This window comes from Helicoverpa armigera, chromosome 24 (assembly GCF_030705265.1).
Source record: "Helicoverpa armigera isolate CAAS_96S chromosome 24, ASM3070526v1, whole genome shotgun sequence".
Lineage (NCBI taxonomy): Eukaryota > Metazoa > Arthropoda > Insecta > Lepidoptera > Noctuidae > Helicoverpa > Helicoverpa armigera.
Window position 1 is genome coordinate 7,279,510 of NC_087143.1, and position 16,760 is coordinate 7,296,269.

At 32.9% G+C, this 16,760-nt stretch overlaps 2 protein-coding genes across 5 annotated transcripts in view; both read right to left on the reverse strand.

Annotated features, from left to right (window-relative positions):
- LOC110371186 (PRKCA-binding protein) lies at positions 1-7,527 on the reverse strand. 2 transcript variants are annotated; one of them, XM_064041271.1, is made up of 10 exons: positions 7,365-7,517; positions 6,107-6,263; positions 4,286-4,397; positions 3,735-3,863; positions 3,058-3,290; positions 2,387-2,561; positions 1,781-1,974; positions 1,182-1,334; positions 659-761; positions 1-385 (listed from the first exon to the last, which is right to left on the reverse strand). In XM_064041271.1, exons 2-10 carry the CDS (start codon positions 6,199-6,201, stop codon positions 11-13), a joined length of 1,569 nt encoding a protein of 522 aa, XP_063897341.1. In that variant the 5' UTR covers positions 6,202-6,263; positions 7,365-7,517; the 3' UTR covers positions 1-10. The 2 variants fall into 2 exon arrangements, with proteins under 2 accessions (XP_063897341.1, XP_063897342.1); XM_064041272.1 differs by lacking the exon at positions 6,107-6,263 and having other exon boundaries at positions 7,365-7,527.
- A 4,155-nt stretch (positions 7,528-11,682) lies between these two features.
- Positions 11,683-16,760, reverse strand: part of LOC110371137 (uncharacterized) — a 118,268-nt gene continuing 113,190 nt past the window's right edge. For all 3 annotated transcript variants that reach the window (XM_064041144.1, XM_064041143.1, XM_064041142.1), the window contains one exon: positions 11,683-14,132. The gene's annotated coding sequence lies outside the window, so the exon portion shown is untranslated. The remainder of the gene's footprint in view (positions 14,133-16,760) is intronic.

The window sequence follows — 16,760 nt, forward strand, 5'->3', positions numbered from 1 at the left end:
TCCTAAACATTTATTTATTTAAATTACTAAAATCACTTAACAAATCCTCAAAAATATCATTCTTATCCTCGCCACTGGTTTTGGGCATAAATTCATCCAGCAATCCATTCTGAAAATCTCCAAAGTCATCTTGGACATTCGTGTCAGCCAATCCCAATTCTGTCAGTAACGTCAAATTGTCCATATTGTCAGATTTGTCGACTTTGTCATAGTTTAGGGTCACGTTGTCAAAGTCAGGTAGTAATTGTTCTGACGATTCGGTGTCGTCGTTGTCTTTGGTCTGACGGCGATTGACAAGTTTGGGCTCCTTGTCAATGTCAGCAATGTCATGATATTCGTGGATTTCTTTGCCGAATTCTAGTTCTTCGTCCTCTTCTTGGCCGTCCTGTGGAGAATTTGGGAATTTAAAAAAATCTTTCCTAAGTAGGCCACAAATCATCTTAGTGCCAAAAATACACTTTTTTTTCTTATTTGAAATGAACTGATCATCCTTTACAAACTCTTTTGAACTTCAAAATAATTGAACAAAAAAAAAAACATTTTTTTTGTATTTTAGACTTAGGTAATTTTTTCCTTGCGATGACTTAATGCCACGGGACAAAATATCGTTCTACCAAGCGCTATACCTATATAGGTTGAATATAGTATAAACGGTTACCTGAATAATCTGCGCAGTAGATTTGTACTGGAACGCGTTCTGAGAGAGATCCACTTCGACCGGGAACAGAGTCGCGTTGTCTTTCAGATGTTCTACCGATTCACTGCAAATACAAATATACAATAATATGTTATGTTGGAATACAAGAAAACTATTAAATAGAGGTATGGATTGGTACAAAAGACAATACCTAGGTATGTCTATTTAATTTATTACAAAAAGATTCAATTCATATTTTTGTACAATTAGGCAATCCCTTTCATTTGATGTGCCTATCCAAAATTAGGATAAGCTAGATTTAGGACAAAAAAGTAATAAAAAGAAATACGAATTCTTTGGATTTGTGAGTTTTCATCACTTTCCGAAAAAGTTCTCAATTCGTCTATCCATATATTGTTTTCGCGATTTTAGACTGACGAGGTAAATATTAATTCGGTTATAGAGAATACAATTTCTTGATCCCTATCATACATTCACTAAGAATTTTCAGTAAAATTAGAAGTAATACCGAAACAAAACTCACTTATGATAAACAGCAAGCCCCTGTATAAACCTTCTCAGCTGGTAGGCAACGTCCTGTGTCTTCTTGTTCTCCAACAGTTCCAACTTGACCAACACGTCGGAGCGAAGCCGAGCGAAGCGCGTCCGAGCGTCTTGACGACAGCGGAGAATCAGTCTGCAATGGAGGAATACCTCTAAGTAATTTGCTGAAAAACTTTGTTATTTGGCTCGGATCTATAGCTCTATAACTGTTTGGATAACAATGGCAATAAGTTTCATAAGAGAAATGAATTATTTCGTTTTAAGAAATTCTGGTGTGTTCAGAATGTTTTCTAAAACCTCGGCTAGGATTATGGGGAGTTCCTAATACTATGCAGAGGACTTCGCGAATCAATATTCTTCCAAAGTTTTTTGAATGGTAACGGCTATAAAATTGCGTAAATGTGCGTACATCTATGTCTATAAATACTTCTGAAATCACATCAAAGATATCAATTTAAGAAACTCATCTGGGGTAACTTGTAGACCGGACACAATAATGGTTTCTGATTGATTGAAAAAACATCAGAATTTATAACCTCTTTTTTGGAAAGAAGAAACTTTGCAAATAAAACCTCTCACCTATACTCATAATTCCCAGTCTCCACTCTATACAGCGGTTCCTGCAGTGCATTATACCCGTACTCCTCGTCATCCATCTCCTTAACCTTCAGGCAGTAGGAGAGGTACTCGAACTTCGTGTCGGCATACTTGCGGATAGTTAGCTTTGTATCTGGGATAGCTTTGTTGAGGTATGTGCCCATGTCTGATAAGATCTGGAGATAAAGTTTGAAGAGAATTTTACAATCTGTTTAGGCTTCTTCTGTAATGGATTCAAAAATTTAATTCAAAAAGCATTTATTATTATTGGATATTATAATCGCAGTTAAGTACTACTGGTTTGTGGAATTAAAAACTGGCGTCACTAATTCCTGAATCCTGTGCCAATGGACTGTTTGACCTTTAAATCCCTGAAGGGAGGGGAGGGTGAGTGTTAAACGTTACCCCTTAATAAGTAAGTGTCCTATTTAAAACACCATGGTAAGTAGATATTTTGAGGTCAACAATTTTTGTTTGCTAATTTGAATAGAACTGCAAATTCTACTCCCAAAAGTAGGATCCGACAGCAAGCAAAAGACAAACTGATCAGAAAAACATGAACATTTAAATATATAGCAGAAAACTTACCGGCTTCAAAGCTTTCAGCATTTTAATCCCATCTCTTTCCAACAGCCGATGGTATTGTCCGAACTTGGTGAAGGCCTCAGAAGCCCTAGCTTGGGGCTCTCGAACTCCTATGGCAGCGAATATATCCCCAACTGACTTGTATGTTTGCAAGAGATCGAAGTACGCCTTCAGCATTCTGGAAGAAGAATTTTCGAAATGGAAGAAAGAAATTGGATGTCATAGAACAAAAAGAAACATACATATATTTTAGAAAAACTGAATAAAATTCCTAGTTTGTTTTATGTTCAGAATGAGGATTAATCGGATATTTATATGAAATCAACAGACCAGACATTAATCGTTAACTGGACTCCTACTTTGGCATCATTTAAGTTGTTCATGGTTTCCCGAAACCCTGGATAAAATAGGCAAATCTAAATGTTGGTTAGCAATACCATGATGCGTTGGACAAGCTGCTATACTGTTTGCTGGTGGACCAGAGCGAGTAGACCAGAAGTAACATTTGTATTGTAAATTTTACAAATGACTCCCGCTGTGAGTTAGCAGCGTGAGGGAGCGTCAGACTCTTACTGACTACAACCCACCATGTTCCTTCGTAGGCATTTTATGTACCGGGGCCGCGGTGACTCTTTCGAACAGTTTCACACACCTAAAATTTTATTTCGTTTTACCTTTTGGCATTCTCCACGAGTCTCTTATAAGTGGTCTCAGTTTCTCTGAGCTCATTCAACTTCGCCACCAGCGTGTCGTTACACAGTATTGCTCGCGACAGTCCGAGCGCGTCCGCTGCTCCAGACGACATATTCTCCACCAGACGATGCTTCATCTTCTTCATTATGATGTCTAAGGATTTCCCTTGTTTGGGATCAGCGTGAAGTTTGTTGTAATTTATTGTTACTTCGTCCTGTGGAATGGTTTGGGTTTGTAGTAACCTTTGCGGTGCTGAGATGACGCTTAAATTACAAGCTGTTTTCAATTATTGAATTCGAGAGTTATTTGAGGTTATGCAGCTACACAATTTTAGGCATACTGTATCTTGTCACCTGTTAATACGGGCCTGGCATTATATATTTACAACCTATTTACTATTTTGATACATCCTCAACACATACGTTCAAATCATTCACTTCATTAAGGTCTAACAAGCAATCAGGAATGTCAAAAATATAAATTAGTTTGGCCCTAGTTGCCCCTTCCAAAAGTAGCTTCCTATGGAGAAGAACGGGCTTCCTATGAGAGGTATTTCTTTCTTATTAATTTTCACTTCGGTTTTCTAGCTCATCCTTCTCCTTACCCTCTGTTCACACAATTGAGTGGTACCCAAGTGGTTTTTTCTGAAATAGCTTACCTTAGCCGATTGTATCATCTTAGCTACTTCAACCTTAGTCTTGCCCTTCACAGTTTGTCCATTGACTCCGACCAACTCATCACCACTTTGTAACGTCCCATCTTTTGAAGCTGGCGTGTTGTCGAATATCTGAAAGAATAGGAATTAAAAAAAATACAAATATAGTAGAAGAAGTATTTTCATCATCATCATCATCATCATCATCATCTCAGCCATAGGACGTCCACTGCTGAACATAGGCCTCCCCCTTAGATCTCCACAGATACCTGTTGGAAGAAGTATTTTACGACAGAAAAATTAAGATTTTAAAAGGTTGGGTAAATTATGGCACTAAAAAGATTTTGCTAGTTTTACACTCTTTTAAATGCCATATCCAAATACCTACTATTTATAACCTTAATAATTTGGTAAGCATTTCATTTTTGAAGCAAAGAATTCTTTTCAAGCACAAAAACTTATCCGAATAAATCTCTCGACAAATTTATACAGACAGAATAAATTTGTCGAGAGATTTATGAATCCTTATTAAACGAATAAACCAAATACTATACCTGAACGATATACAAACACGGACATAAAGGTGCTCCTCCGCCTATACTGATACCTATCAGGTTCTTCTCATCTTTGCTTAACACCACGCTGCCTGATGTTACTGTCATACCCCTGAAAATTTTATTTAGTAAGAAATCTATACTAATATTGTAAAGCTGAAGAGTTTTTTGTTTGAAGCTGCTATTCTCAGGAACTATTATTTTTAGCCAAGAAGGTACTCACCTGAATATTAACATAGGGTATAGGGAATACGGCTGGATATAAATAGCGTGTTATTGGAGAAATAAAATAACAGGTGCATTTCACTCATCTTTATTTTAGCGTAATTACAAAAAACAATTCTAAAAAATAGCCATAGAGCTTAGTATGAAACCTCCTTCTTTTTGGGAAATAGGTTAGGTAGTTAGACAGATATGTACAGTGCATAACAATTTTACACCAGTGCTTACAATTTTCAGTGGTTCCCTACGTTTAGCTCCAACACGTTAATAGGATCTCTTACATCTACAATCTAGCGATAGAAACTCTACCATCATTGATAAAACCTGTAAAATAAAATAGCTCATTAAATTATTTTTACCGACTATCTTAGCAAAACAGGTTATAGCTTACATGGCAGTAGGAACAACTCTTGTGTGCATTATCCTCGACTTTGAGAATAGTGTTAGGCTGGAAACAGTGCTTGACCGACGGTCAGCGCTGACGTAGCTATATCTGTGCAAGTCTATGAACGCGAACACAGCTACGTTGTCGGTACGCGCGTGATTTTGTATGTGATTCGGTCTGGACGTACGGTCAGCGCTGACCGTCGGCCGAGCACTGTTTCCAGCCTTAGCAGGCATGAAAATAATACTGTTCTATGTACAAAAACATGGCAGCTACTGGTCTACTGACTTACAGCAGATCTTGATGCTGTATCGTATATCTTTCGTAGCGAAGATCGTTGAAAATGCATTCGGTTTCCACCTCTACAAGTTCTTCCTTTGGCTTTCTAAGTAAATAAATAAATAATCAATTTCAGTTGCGCTGTCACACTTAAACTCCTGAGCCGATTTACTTAAATGATTTTTTTTACACCGATATGATATTTAGAGAAATGTTACTAGTTCCCTAAAGAAATATTTATGAAAAACATACAAAATTGGTACTTACTCTTCAAATATTTTAATCTCTGAAACATCCTTCGTAATATCTTGAATCACTGGCGCAGCACTAAGTAAATAAAATGACAAACGATAAATTAGACAGGTAAACTAAGAAAACATATAAAAAGAATAAAAACTTTTTTTTTTACTCACTTCTCTTCAACCGGAAGTAACAAGTTGGAAACTTTTCCATTTTGTTTACTAAACAAAAATAACAAATAATAGATAAACACAAGAAATGAAATATAATTTCAAATTAACCACTAATTAAACACTAGGCAATCGCGGCGGGAGACTCGTAGGTATAATATGAAAAAAAATACGTCGTAAAAATACGTAATAATAGTCCTAAATATTTAGGTTATAACGATAAATCCTGAAAACTAAAATAACATTTAACACCAACTAAAACTTTTACTACAATTATTTCTATTAGTTAGGTAGGTATTAGGTATTACAATTACTTTTCCATACCTACTATCTACATGATATTAAAAAAAAACAGCTAAATGTTCCTTATGGTTTTTAAGTTGTAGGTACAAAAAGTAGGTACTTACAACAAAGGAACATGCTTGTTCAGTACTAGGTACTATACGCAACATACAACGTACTTAAATTCAAATTAAACAAACAAAAAAAAAAACTAAAAATAAACAAAAAAAGGTTGATACACACATTTTATCTTCAAACATGTTATGTATAGTAGCTTGAAGCTGGGGACAAATCCTCGTATCATTGAATATATAAAACTGACTGTTCTGTTGCCACATGTTCACAAAAATCGATAGAAAACCGTAAACTTAACAAACTCGTTCAAACAACTGATAGTGGGCTGCAAAATAAAGGAAGTTACAGATAACTTGTGTTGCGATATTGACTAACGCATGCGTTTATGGTTGCTTAGAGCGTTTATTCAACTGGAACCGCCATAAGCAGGAATTTCTGTGCGAATGTCTGCCAATTTCGTGCAGGGGCAAATATCTGTGCGAAAAAGTCTGGTAATTTACATGTGGGGACGAGACAGCGCAACAAATAGTGCTCACTCATGCATTTTCGATCACATCTTTCTTTAGGCACAAACTTGACGCACAGTAACTATTAAGTAATTTGTGGCAGCGCTGTAGTGTCTTTGGCAGAGTGCAAAGGCATATCAATGGTGTCGGTTGGTTAAATGTTCTAAGTATGGTTCGTTCGAAATAAATGCAATCGTCTGATTGGTTTTGTATAGTTACGATTTCAGACGATTCCAGTAGGTAAACTACTGGTTAGTTGCGTTATCTGTGGTTGTCTCTGTCGCGGGTTTATTAAAAATAGTACCAGCCTTGTACCTATGTATGAAACAAGACCATCTTGCTTGTTTAGGCAATGAACGATCCATGAATAGTTATAGGACGCTGTAATTTTTGCGTAAAAATGCTAAATAGTACCTAATCTACATTACCATTCATCTACATTGAATTTCAGATACCTAATAGACTCTACATACATTGCCTATAAAATTAAAAACCTATATTTTTTCCTGTGTGTCAAGGCAAGGCAGCGTTTTCCACCTGTAGCTTTGTTATGAAAACGCCATAAAAACAGTTTGGAAAAAATATAAATTTTGAAGAGTTTCTGATGATTAAGGTAGACATGCTAGTTACAAATATAAACATTCTGAGAGCCTCTATCAATACAAAAGAGATTTTTTTTTATACATACATGAAAAAAATATAAGTACTTATATAAAATGAAGCCTCCACAATACTCATTTGTGAAAATTAAAGCCTACCTATATAGAATACCAAATAAATAATATACTAACACACTACACTTATATGAAGTCCCTAATTTAATAAAAAAGCACCAACCCACAGATAAGTCCGTTCACATATTTTAGTTCTCACGAAAAAAATGTAAAAGCATGCAATATACAAAAAAATACAATACATACATCTTATCCTCTTCAAAGAAGAAATCGTCGTCATATTCTTGCATCATTTTGTTTTAAATAAATACTTAATATTATTTAACTTTGAACAAGGCTTGCTAAGAACGTCACGGTATGTTGTTGAAATTATTGATTTTTCCCGGCGACTGACAAACGTCAGGGAGTGTCGGTAAAACAGGGTGGGATAGAATGGGAGACTGAAATTCAACCTCTGTGGGTTTCCTTACTCAGTTTTCCCGCGTGTTTTTTCAGGAACATTGGTGGTCTTACTACAAAAACTTAAACATGTGTCAAACACTTGTCTAATAAAAGTGTGCCTGCAAAATGGACCAAATTTCAACGTCATAATTTGTCATTTCTTTAGAAGTGTTAAACTGACGTTTAAAAGTTTTTTGGTAAATCGGTTGATGACTTTTTCTATTAGAAAGTTTTTCTTAAAAAATAATTTTCTTTGGTACTTTATGATATGCGGCTGGAATGAATTCGGTAATCTAATTATTTGAGCATAGTCTAAATGCGGTTGAAACATTATTGATGCTGGAACAAAATAGCCCGATATACCTAAGTAACCTTATTTTTATGAATGAATCGAGTAATACCCACGATAACGGCGCTGATTACATAAGATAATTATTTTAATAAAGGTAGTATGCCATGTTGTCGGCACGCAATACGGATTTCAATACCATCATAATAACAGACTTCAGTTCTACAGATCTCCTCAATTTTATGGAATAACTTTGTGGCTAAACAAATCGTTTTAGTGTGTTTTTAGATTGATAGGTAGCTATCAAAGGAATTCTATCAATTTTTGATTCGTCACTGTCTAACTTAATACATATTTTGGAACATCAGACCTTATACAGAAAGATAAATTAGTAGTTTTAATTTAAAATTAAAAAGTGGTAGATAATAAAAATATTAGACTCTTGCATTCTTTCACAAAAGAACGTCATATATTTTTAAATTAAGTATTTTAATAATAATTAAGAAGTTACAAAGCATTCCACCAACAGCCAGTCCCACCCTGCTCAAAAAAAAAGGTTCGTTACCCAATCCTAGTGACGTAACGATATCAACGTCTCCACAACAGTTAAGCAACTGCACTGCTTTATATGTAAAAGTTACATTTTAACTTGTTCCACCAGTCTCCGTTCACGCGCCACACAGTTTAGTCATTAACTCCAAACAAAACAAAATAAAATAAAAATGTATAAATTAATAACAGTGAGTATACGTTTCGAGTGAATCCGAACGCGTCAGTGATTTTGACAGGATTTTAGGCGGGAATCAAAAAGTTTTTTTTTTTGCTTTGTTTGTGCATAATGTGATTTGTTTTTTTTTGTACGAGTGAGAAAGTTTGTGTGGTATAATATTACTTGACCTTGGAATATCAAGTAACTATGAATGTGTGTTTTAATTGGAATCTTTACTAATATTATAAAACAGAAGAGCTCGTATGTTTGTTTCAACGCGCTAATTTTAGGAACTGCTGATCCGATTTGGAAAACTGGCTACTTTTATCCGTGTGTGCGGAATTGTTAATCTAATACTGGATGTTCAAAATCAAGCCTTGTTATTGTGCTCGGAGGATGCTAAGAAGCGTAGAGGGAAGAGGCGACAGGGAATCATGTTTGTTGATAGCCAAAAAAAGGTGTTATTAAACTAAAAGTTACATGAGGTTTTTCTCGCGTCCCGAATCAATATTTCTCATACATTGAAAACTTTTGATAAATCTCCCTTCAGGTTTCAGATTTATCTTTAATTAGGTAGTAAAAAATAACGTAACGTAGGAACCATCTCTCCGTGTGTAATTAGGACTAAGGCATCCTTTATTTTGCAAGATGCAGATATCTTCGTAATCTGCAAGTTATCTGAACTTTGACTTGCAAGCAAAAGTGAATAAAACAGGCTTTGCTTGCTACACAAAACTACTAGATACTTTAAATATATTAAGCAACCCATAATGATTAACTAATGGTTTTAATGTGACATTGGAATGCAATGGTGGCCTTTTGGCGCGTGACAGGTCGCAAGAGCTAGTTTATATTCACTATTGTTCTAAAATTATTAACAGTCAAATTTATGAATATACAAACCATATTTCGTAACAAAACTTTGACATGTGATGCAAATATTACACGGTCAAACTTAATTTACAAACAAAACCTGTATAAAATAATTTATGCACAACAAAACAAAAAGAATACAGACAGAATTTTCGCGCCATTTCTCAATCTGACATTTGACATGACAGTTATCTTTTTTTTTCAGCTGTCATTCTGCATGCTCCTGTTTTACCGACAAGTTGAAGCACAAAATCCCACAGGACCTATAGCTGGATTTATTCGAACAAACCTCATTGGTCATCCAGTGATTCACGATAAAACTACTTGGATCTTCGATCCTGATGTGGCTTTGAAGAGACGAAGACAGTTCATAGAGTTACATGGAGATAAAGGGGAGAAACTGATTGAAAGACTGGGTTTAGGTATTGATGGCAACGATGAAGAGAGACTACAAGAACAAAGGAAAAGGGATGAGGGTCATTTAGGGGGACTTAATTTTTATTTACCTTAGTTAAATTAATTGGTAGTTAAAACTTTTATATTTAATGTAATTAGGTGAAAATATAGGTATTTTTTAATTACGTGTGGTTGTTTTATTTTAGCTTTTACTTTCAGGTCTATGGTAGTACGGAAATTAATCTAGAGGAAGGTGATGGTTCACATTTTGCTAAATAGCATTCACCAATTGTTTTTACGACTAAAAGATGTGACTACTCTCGCGTACACACATACAGACATCCGTTAAGAATCACTGCCTTAAAAAAAACCGGGTCACAAAAAACTTCTACGAATATTACTCATTCACAAACTTAACAAAAACTCCGTTATTTCATAATTTCCTATGCTCATCATTTATATCGAAACACTACTTACCTTAAGGTCATGAGTGTTGCCAGCGTTCCCCATTTCGAATCGTTGCATAAGTGTTGCCACTTTTTTAAATATTTTATACCAATCATTTACCTTGGCCTGATACGTGCATCTATCAATTTAATGATCATGCATTCTTAGAGGTAATAGTAATTGCTTGAATATTTGTATTTTCTTTATTTCTTCTCCATCGGAATGTTTCCTTAGGCCCATCTTTAGATCTTGACTCATTATGAGATCTTCTCATGACGAATTCCTCCGTGTTTCGATGGTATACATAGGGGGTATAGACAGGATATATATAGATAGGGGATATAAAAAGATGTAAAAGATGTAAGGGGGTTCATTAACGATGACATAAGGGTGTACATAGGGAAATACATAAGGGAGAAAATGTGGGGATGCATGAGGGTGTCCGGCAGGAAGTACATATAACACTTATAACAGTATATAGTTTGTTTGCATAAGGCTGTGTTTAGAGGGATTACACAGGAAACTAAATAACATTACACCTGTATTTACTATTTAGAGATTTTATTTTATTTGATTTAGGTACTATGTAGAGTAGACATGCCGCGAAAGCGTGAGTATTTTAGTTTTTATTTTATAGATTTAAAGAAGTAATAAGATTTCACTGGATTCATTCGTTTTGTGTGAAAGACTAACAAACATCCTTATATCCATACTTTCAAGTCTATAGGTGTGAAGTGGATATCAAAGTTATTCTGCGATTTAACACTCATTAACATACCACAACGACAATTTATTAAAACAATTGAAAGTTTTTCAATACAATTGACAGCTTATGCAATTGTGATGATAATGAAAAAGAGATGTAAAACAGTAGTCACAGTAGAAAACGCTACAACAACTACAACTACTACTCAACTAGTAGTAAGTATATTGGGATGAAATTAAACCTATGGTCTAAGATCAAAAGATATTACTGAGCAACTTGTGTTGCAACGCCTTGCTTTTCATATTTACAAGCGCCCTCTAGCGCGTTCATACGAAACTATTTCGTGTTAAAGAATGCCGCTACTATAAATAAAGAATAATATTACTGCGCTTAACATTCCAATACTGAAGTAGCAGAATATTATTTTTAAGAAGATAGTCGTACATATACAATTATAATTTTAATTAGGTATTATGTAACTGTAATGTCAGCTATCGAATTTAGTTTCAGTCGCTCTTGAAGTAACTTATCACGGAACATAACTGCTCATGAAATAACTTTTAGTTTCCTTATTACTTTCAGTTTGTAATTCCAAATATTCTTATCATGAGGGAAAGCATTTAAATGAAATGTACCTAGTAGGGTACTGTAGAAGAGCACAGGTAATTTTACTATTCGCTTAGGACAGAAAAAAAACGATAAATTCAATATCATTTCATTTATTTATCGTAAAGTATTACAATATCGATTGATATTTCAATAACACTGAATGAAAACTTATTCTAAAGATAATAAAATATACCCTAGGAATCATTAAGTGGTGGCCTAGCTTACTATCGAGAACAATATTTGGAATACAAAATTCATAATCGATAAATCGTATCGAAATATCAAAATCGATTTTGAAATTCCGAGAGATTTATCCATAAAGAGTATGTAGACTTATCTAAGGTCTGTCGATTTGTTTTCATTTTCATTTTAGAGAGAACAAAAATCACCATTAGTGATAAAATATTTTTCTATCATATTTTACTTGTCAGGAATTGATTTATAAGGCAATCATGAAGCTTTTTGATATAAAATTTCATTTTACGTGATTTAATTTAAAAAAAAGACATACTATAGAAATGAAAATAAAAACAAAACAGCAGCTTGTTAATTAAAAGGATGTTATTTGCGTTTTAAATAAAGCTACTATGAATACCATTCATTTTTAATTAGAATGTAAATATTATCATTAAATATTTTTATAAAATTATGTTGACTTTTGAAAACTGTAGATTTTTTTGTTAAATTTTTAGCTGTGACAAAATCAAGGAATATCACTGCCTATGCCGATACTTGAGTTTTACTTTGTAAAACCCGTGGCAAGGCATCTTGACAGTTATCCAAAAATGGAAAGAAATACCAGAAAAACTTTTAAAATATTGCCAGAAATATGGGATAGCACAGCATTATTTAAAACGCAAAATAACCGTGCACTAAGAGAAACTATGACTGTAAAAAAAATATAAAAAAATTGAATAAATGCATATCAAGAATTGCATAACCGGTAGGTACTTAATTACTAAAAAAAAAACCTAAAAAATCGAAGATATTTGTGACTATTTCCCTTAACACTAAGACATTAATATTACAAAGATATTTTTTCGAAAAAAGCATTTTTAAGGCACCTCGCATTTTTGGTTTGCATCGACGGAAGGAATTTTAAAACGTTACAATGTAGTAGAGAAATCTTTATCTAATTAATATAATAGGCTCATGATTTTGATTCATAGTTTAATTTGTAAACTGATTTCTAACTAGAAGTATCCGACACGCGAGCATCGTATTATTATTTTTACAACGGATTTCAATAACCGATCTAAGTACCCGTTGTATTGCGATTGGAGACTGAAATCCGACTTAATTAATTCGAAGCTAATGTCAAAATTCAATCTCTAATCGAAAAACAATGGATGGATCGGGTTATTGAAATCCGTAGATAAACATCAAGATTGACTGCAGCCATTTTGGCATTATAATTACAGTTACCTATAACTGTTATTCAGAAACAGACGTTAGTTAACGTCCAAAAACGATTATTAATACTTAACCTATGTTTAAGAATATCATGAGCCGTGTGTTGGATCTTTCATCTATTTTATTTTCAGTTAAAATCTTTTTCAAATGCATTACATAGTCGGCCATCTTTGTAGCTTAGTTCTGTATTTCACTACTAGATGGCGTTGACTGTCTATTCAGTCGCGTTTTTCTACTTGCCTCATTTTTTTCAATGTTATTTGGTAATGCAAAGATTGTTTTCATTTTAGCATTGATTTAAAATGGTATGCTGTTGTTAATTCATCCATGTTTTTTGGATAAAATTTACCTTAACAGTTTCTAAGTTGGTAGATTTTTTTTGTGATGAAAGACCCGCTTATAATCTAATAACGAACACCAATGAAGTATTATACTTTAATATGGCATTACATTCATAAATAATTATTCATTAAGAGATCAAAATTAAGTTCTTTTTCGTTATAAAAATTATTAATTTCTCTTACATTTTCACACATGAGTAACATTTCTTTTTATATTATAAAATTTTCAAAATTATTGCATGACAGATTGTGATTTGTTGTTTCATATATTTTTAGTAGGATTTATTAAACCAATTAATATAAAAAGAAATGTTATGTAACACAAAATTACAATTTTTAATGCCTAATATACACTTCGGTTCTTCGTTTTACAAATTTTACAAGTTATGCAAGACAATTATTTTAAAAATTTGTTTAAATTTTAATATACATAGATACATAATTCATTACAACGATAATTTAGGCATATGAGATACTAATTTGAAAATAGGTTAATTAGTTTTTTTCCTACATTAATAAAAATACATATACAAATTGTCTTGATTTTAAAAATCGTATCTTTGTAAACATAATAATTGCGTAATATTCGTTTTGTTGTCCAAAATGTCGTTGTCTCGCTCTTCGTCATGCTGTCTCTGTCTCGTGGCCGATCGTTGCCGAAGTTAGCCGAAGTTCGCCGAAGTGTGACGTGAATTCAAAATGTAACGGTTTAATGTTGTCGTAGTCGTACTGTTTGTTCGTTTGTCACAAAACTTTGGTCGCACACGCCTGTCGTTTAGACAACGCGGACCTGAAACGAGATAAAATACATTTTAGTAAAGAAAAATAAAGTCCACGTTCAGCGGTGGATGGCAATTGGCTGATATGATGAAAGAAAAACATTTCCTTGAGTGTAGTCCAACAATAGGAATGGAAAAAATACAATATCAGTAACTACAGAAACATTATATGAACTAATAAAAATATGTTAAATATTCATTTTTAAAAAAAAATTTAGTTAGTTTTTTAGTTAGTTGTACTTCAGCTTTATTTGTCATTTCATTAATTTTTTTCTTGTAAAGTTCATTTAGTTTTAAGTCTCTATTTATTTTAGTTTAGTTTTAAGATTCTCTTTTATTCTTTTTGGTATGCGGTATTTACCTTTAAGTAATGTTTGCATTGTACCTTATAGATTAATTGTAATTACTGTTATTGCTTGCTTTATTGCACAAAATTGTTGATAGACCTAATAAATAAATAAAAAAAATATATTTTTTGTATTAAGTTATTTGTTAAATATTTGCAGGTTCTTGGTTTCAATAATTATAAATTAACTAATTATGTGAAACTTATTTTAGACCTTATTTTTTTTTACTTTATCATGCATACAAATTCCCTACATGATTAAATTCATTTTCACACACACACACACACACACGTCCTATTACGTCATACATCACTCACACATGCATTAAATTACGTCTAGATTTACAACTACCGTCAAAAGACTACGGTACAATTAGAATGCTAAGCCATTTCACGCATAATGGATTATCTGTGTACAGATGAAAAAGTCCCACCGAAAATCTAAGACAAGAGTACTTTTACGACATAATAAAAATAACTAGAGAAGGCGAAGTCAGAAAGAAGGTTTTTTGGAAATTTAAAAAACGTAAGAAGTGTAAGGTAAAAAGTGTAATTGGGAAATAAGTAATATAGGTATAGATTTTAAATTATTTAAGATACTGTTCTACCTAAAACAGATTATTTACTTTCAGTTAGTCCGTACCTAGTAGTTTTACGTTTAGTAAAATTAAATAAAAATTAAGTAAATTGCATTTGTGTACCTGTGTGTAGTTACTTGAAAAATAATTTGTTTATGGAAAACTGGACCCTCCATTTGATTCATCGAAATAAATATTATTGAAATAATTAAATAAACCATACTGGCTGTATCATGTTATAGTTAGTATTCTCTAGAATTCCAGAATTTCTTTTTAGGAAAAATACTTGTAAAAAACAGTTTATCTCTTAATAGAACACCGTTAAAGTTTTGGGTTTTCTGCATTCACTTATATTACGGCAAATATCTAAATACAAATCTTATTGGCTTGCATAATGCGATTCGTAACTAAGATTAGTAGAACATTTTTGTTGCTGTACGCAGATACAATCAGTTTCTCAGTACCTCTTGAATTTTTATGCGCGCCTAGTACCTGGGAAGCGCATAAATGGATATTTTAACGCTGCCCGTGATAAGTAAGGTGCCTAGAAGTGATAGATGGGCTTTCAGATGATATGCACGCATTTTATGCTGTCCTAGTAATTCATAATCTTTCTGTGAAATCATGAGAGATGGTTTTCAAAAGTAGGTTTATTGTGTCTGGTCAAGATGCTTAGTTATACAATATATATATATATATATACAATATATATATATATATATAAGATACTTAGTTATACCCGCTGGTTTAGGATGGAATTAAAGTTCATAAATTTTTAACCGACTTCTCAAAAAGGAGGAGTTTTTTGTATTTTTTGTAGTAAAATGACAAGAATGGAGTGCCTATTAATTATTGCATCATTTTTAGACACGCTCTTTTGCGTCAGGCCTTATAAATGTAAGTAAGTAAGTAGTAAAATAAATCTGCATAAAAAAAAAATGCTTACTACTTACTTAAGTAGTCAGCAAAAAATGCGCTAACAAAACTTTCTCAAACTTACAATAAAATAAAATAAATATATTTATTCATTCTCTCACGGATACATAATGCAGTAACCATTCACACAGCTGCATGAAACTCCTTACTAATACATATTAAAAAGGAACTATCTATCTATCTATATCTATAGTGAAGTTTAAACAGCGTTTTTGCTGCGTTTTTTGTGCGTGCTCACTGAACTCTAAGAAGTTAAAGGGTGTTGGTTTTGTAAAGGGCGATGTACATTTACAGGCTTGAATTTTTTTAAGTTGACGTTAAAGGTTAAAATATGAAGGAATTCCTGTAAATAACTATACGCGTTAAATTGCTATACAGATAAGAAAAAGAAAAAAATCTTATAAAGTTTAAAATCATTTTTGACATTGGTAAAACAGAAAAACTTATTCTAATCCTATTGTCTTACAGAAAATTAAATATTATTTTCAAATATTTTATTACCCATTATTTTTTATTTAAAACTTTTTAAAGAATATCCGACTTAAGCATACAGATTCTGTTTAATCCTTAAAACTCATTTAAAATAACATGACACATGAAACCAAAACGTCAAACGTTCCCGCTCAAACGATCACAACAGATTAAAAATCAGATTGACAGATACACTCATTAATATTGGTGTAACTAGAAAACATCCCACATCATACTTAGTAATTGATTTGATATAATTAATTACTAAATATGTAATAAGTTCAAAGATCTTTGATATACAGTCTATG

Excerpts from the sequence above, each read along its gene's own strand:
- LOC110371186 (XM_064041271.1), bottom strand. The coding sequence starts at position 6,201 with ATGTGGCAACAGAACAGTCAGTTTTATATATTCAATGATACGAGGATT. Across the intron at positions 762-1,181 it reads GGGCTTGCTGTTTATCATAA|TGAATCGGTAGAACATCTGA; the intron begins GTGAGTTTTGTT and ends TTGTATTTGCAG. Across the intron at positions 386-658 it reads CTACTGCGCAGATTATTCAG|GACGGCCAAGAAGAGGACGA; the intron begins GTAACCGTTTAT and ends AATTCTCCACAG.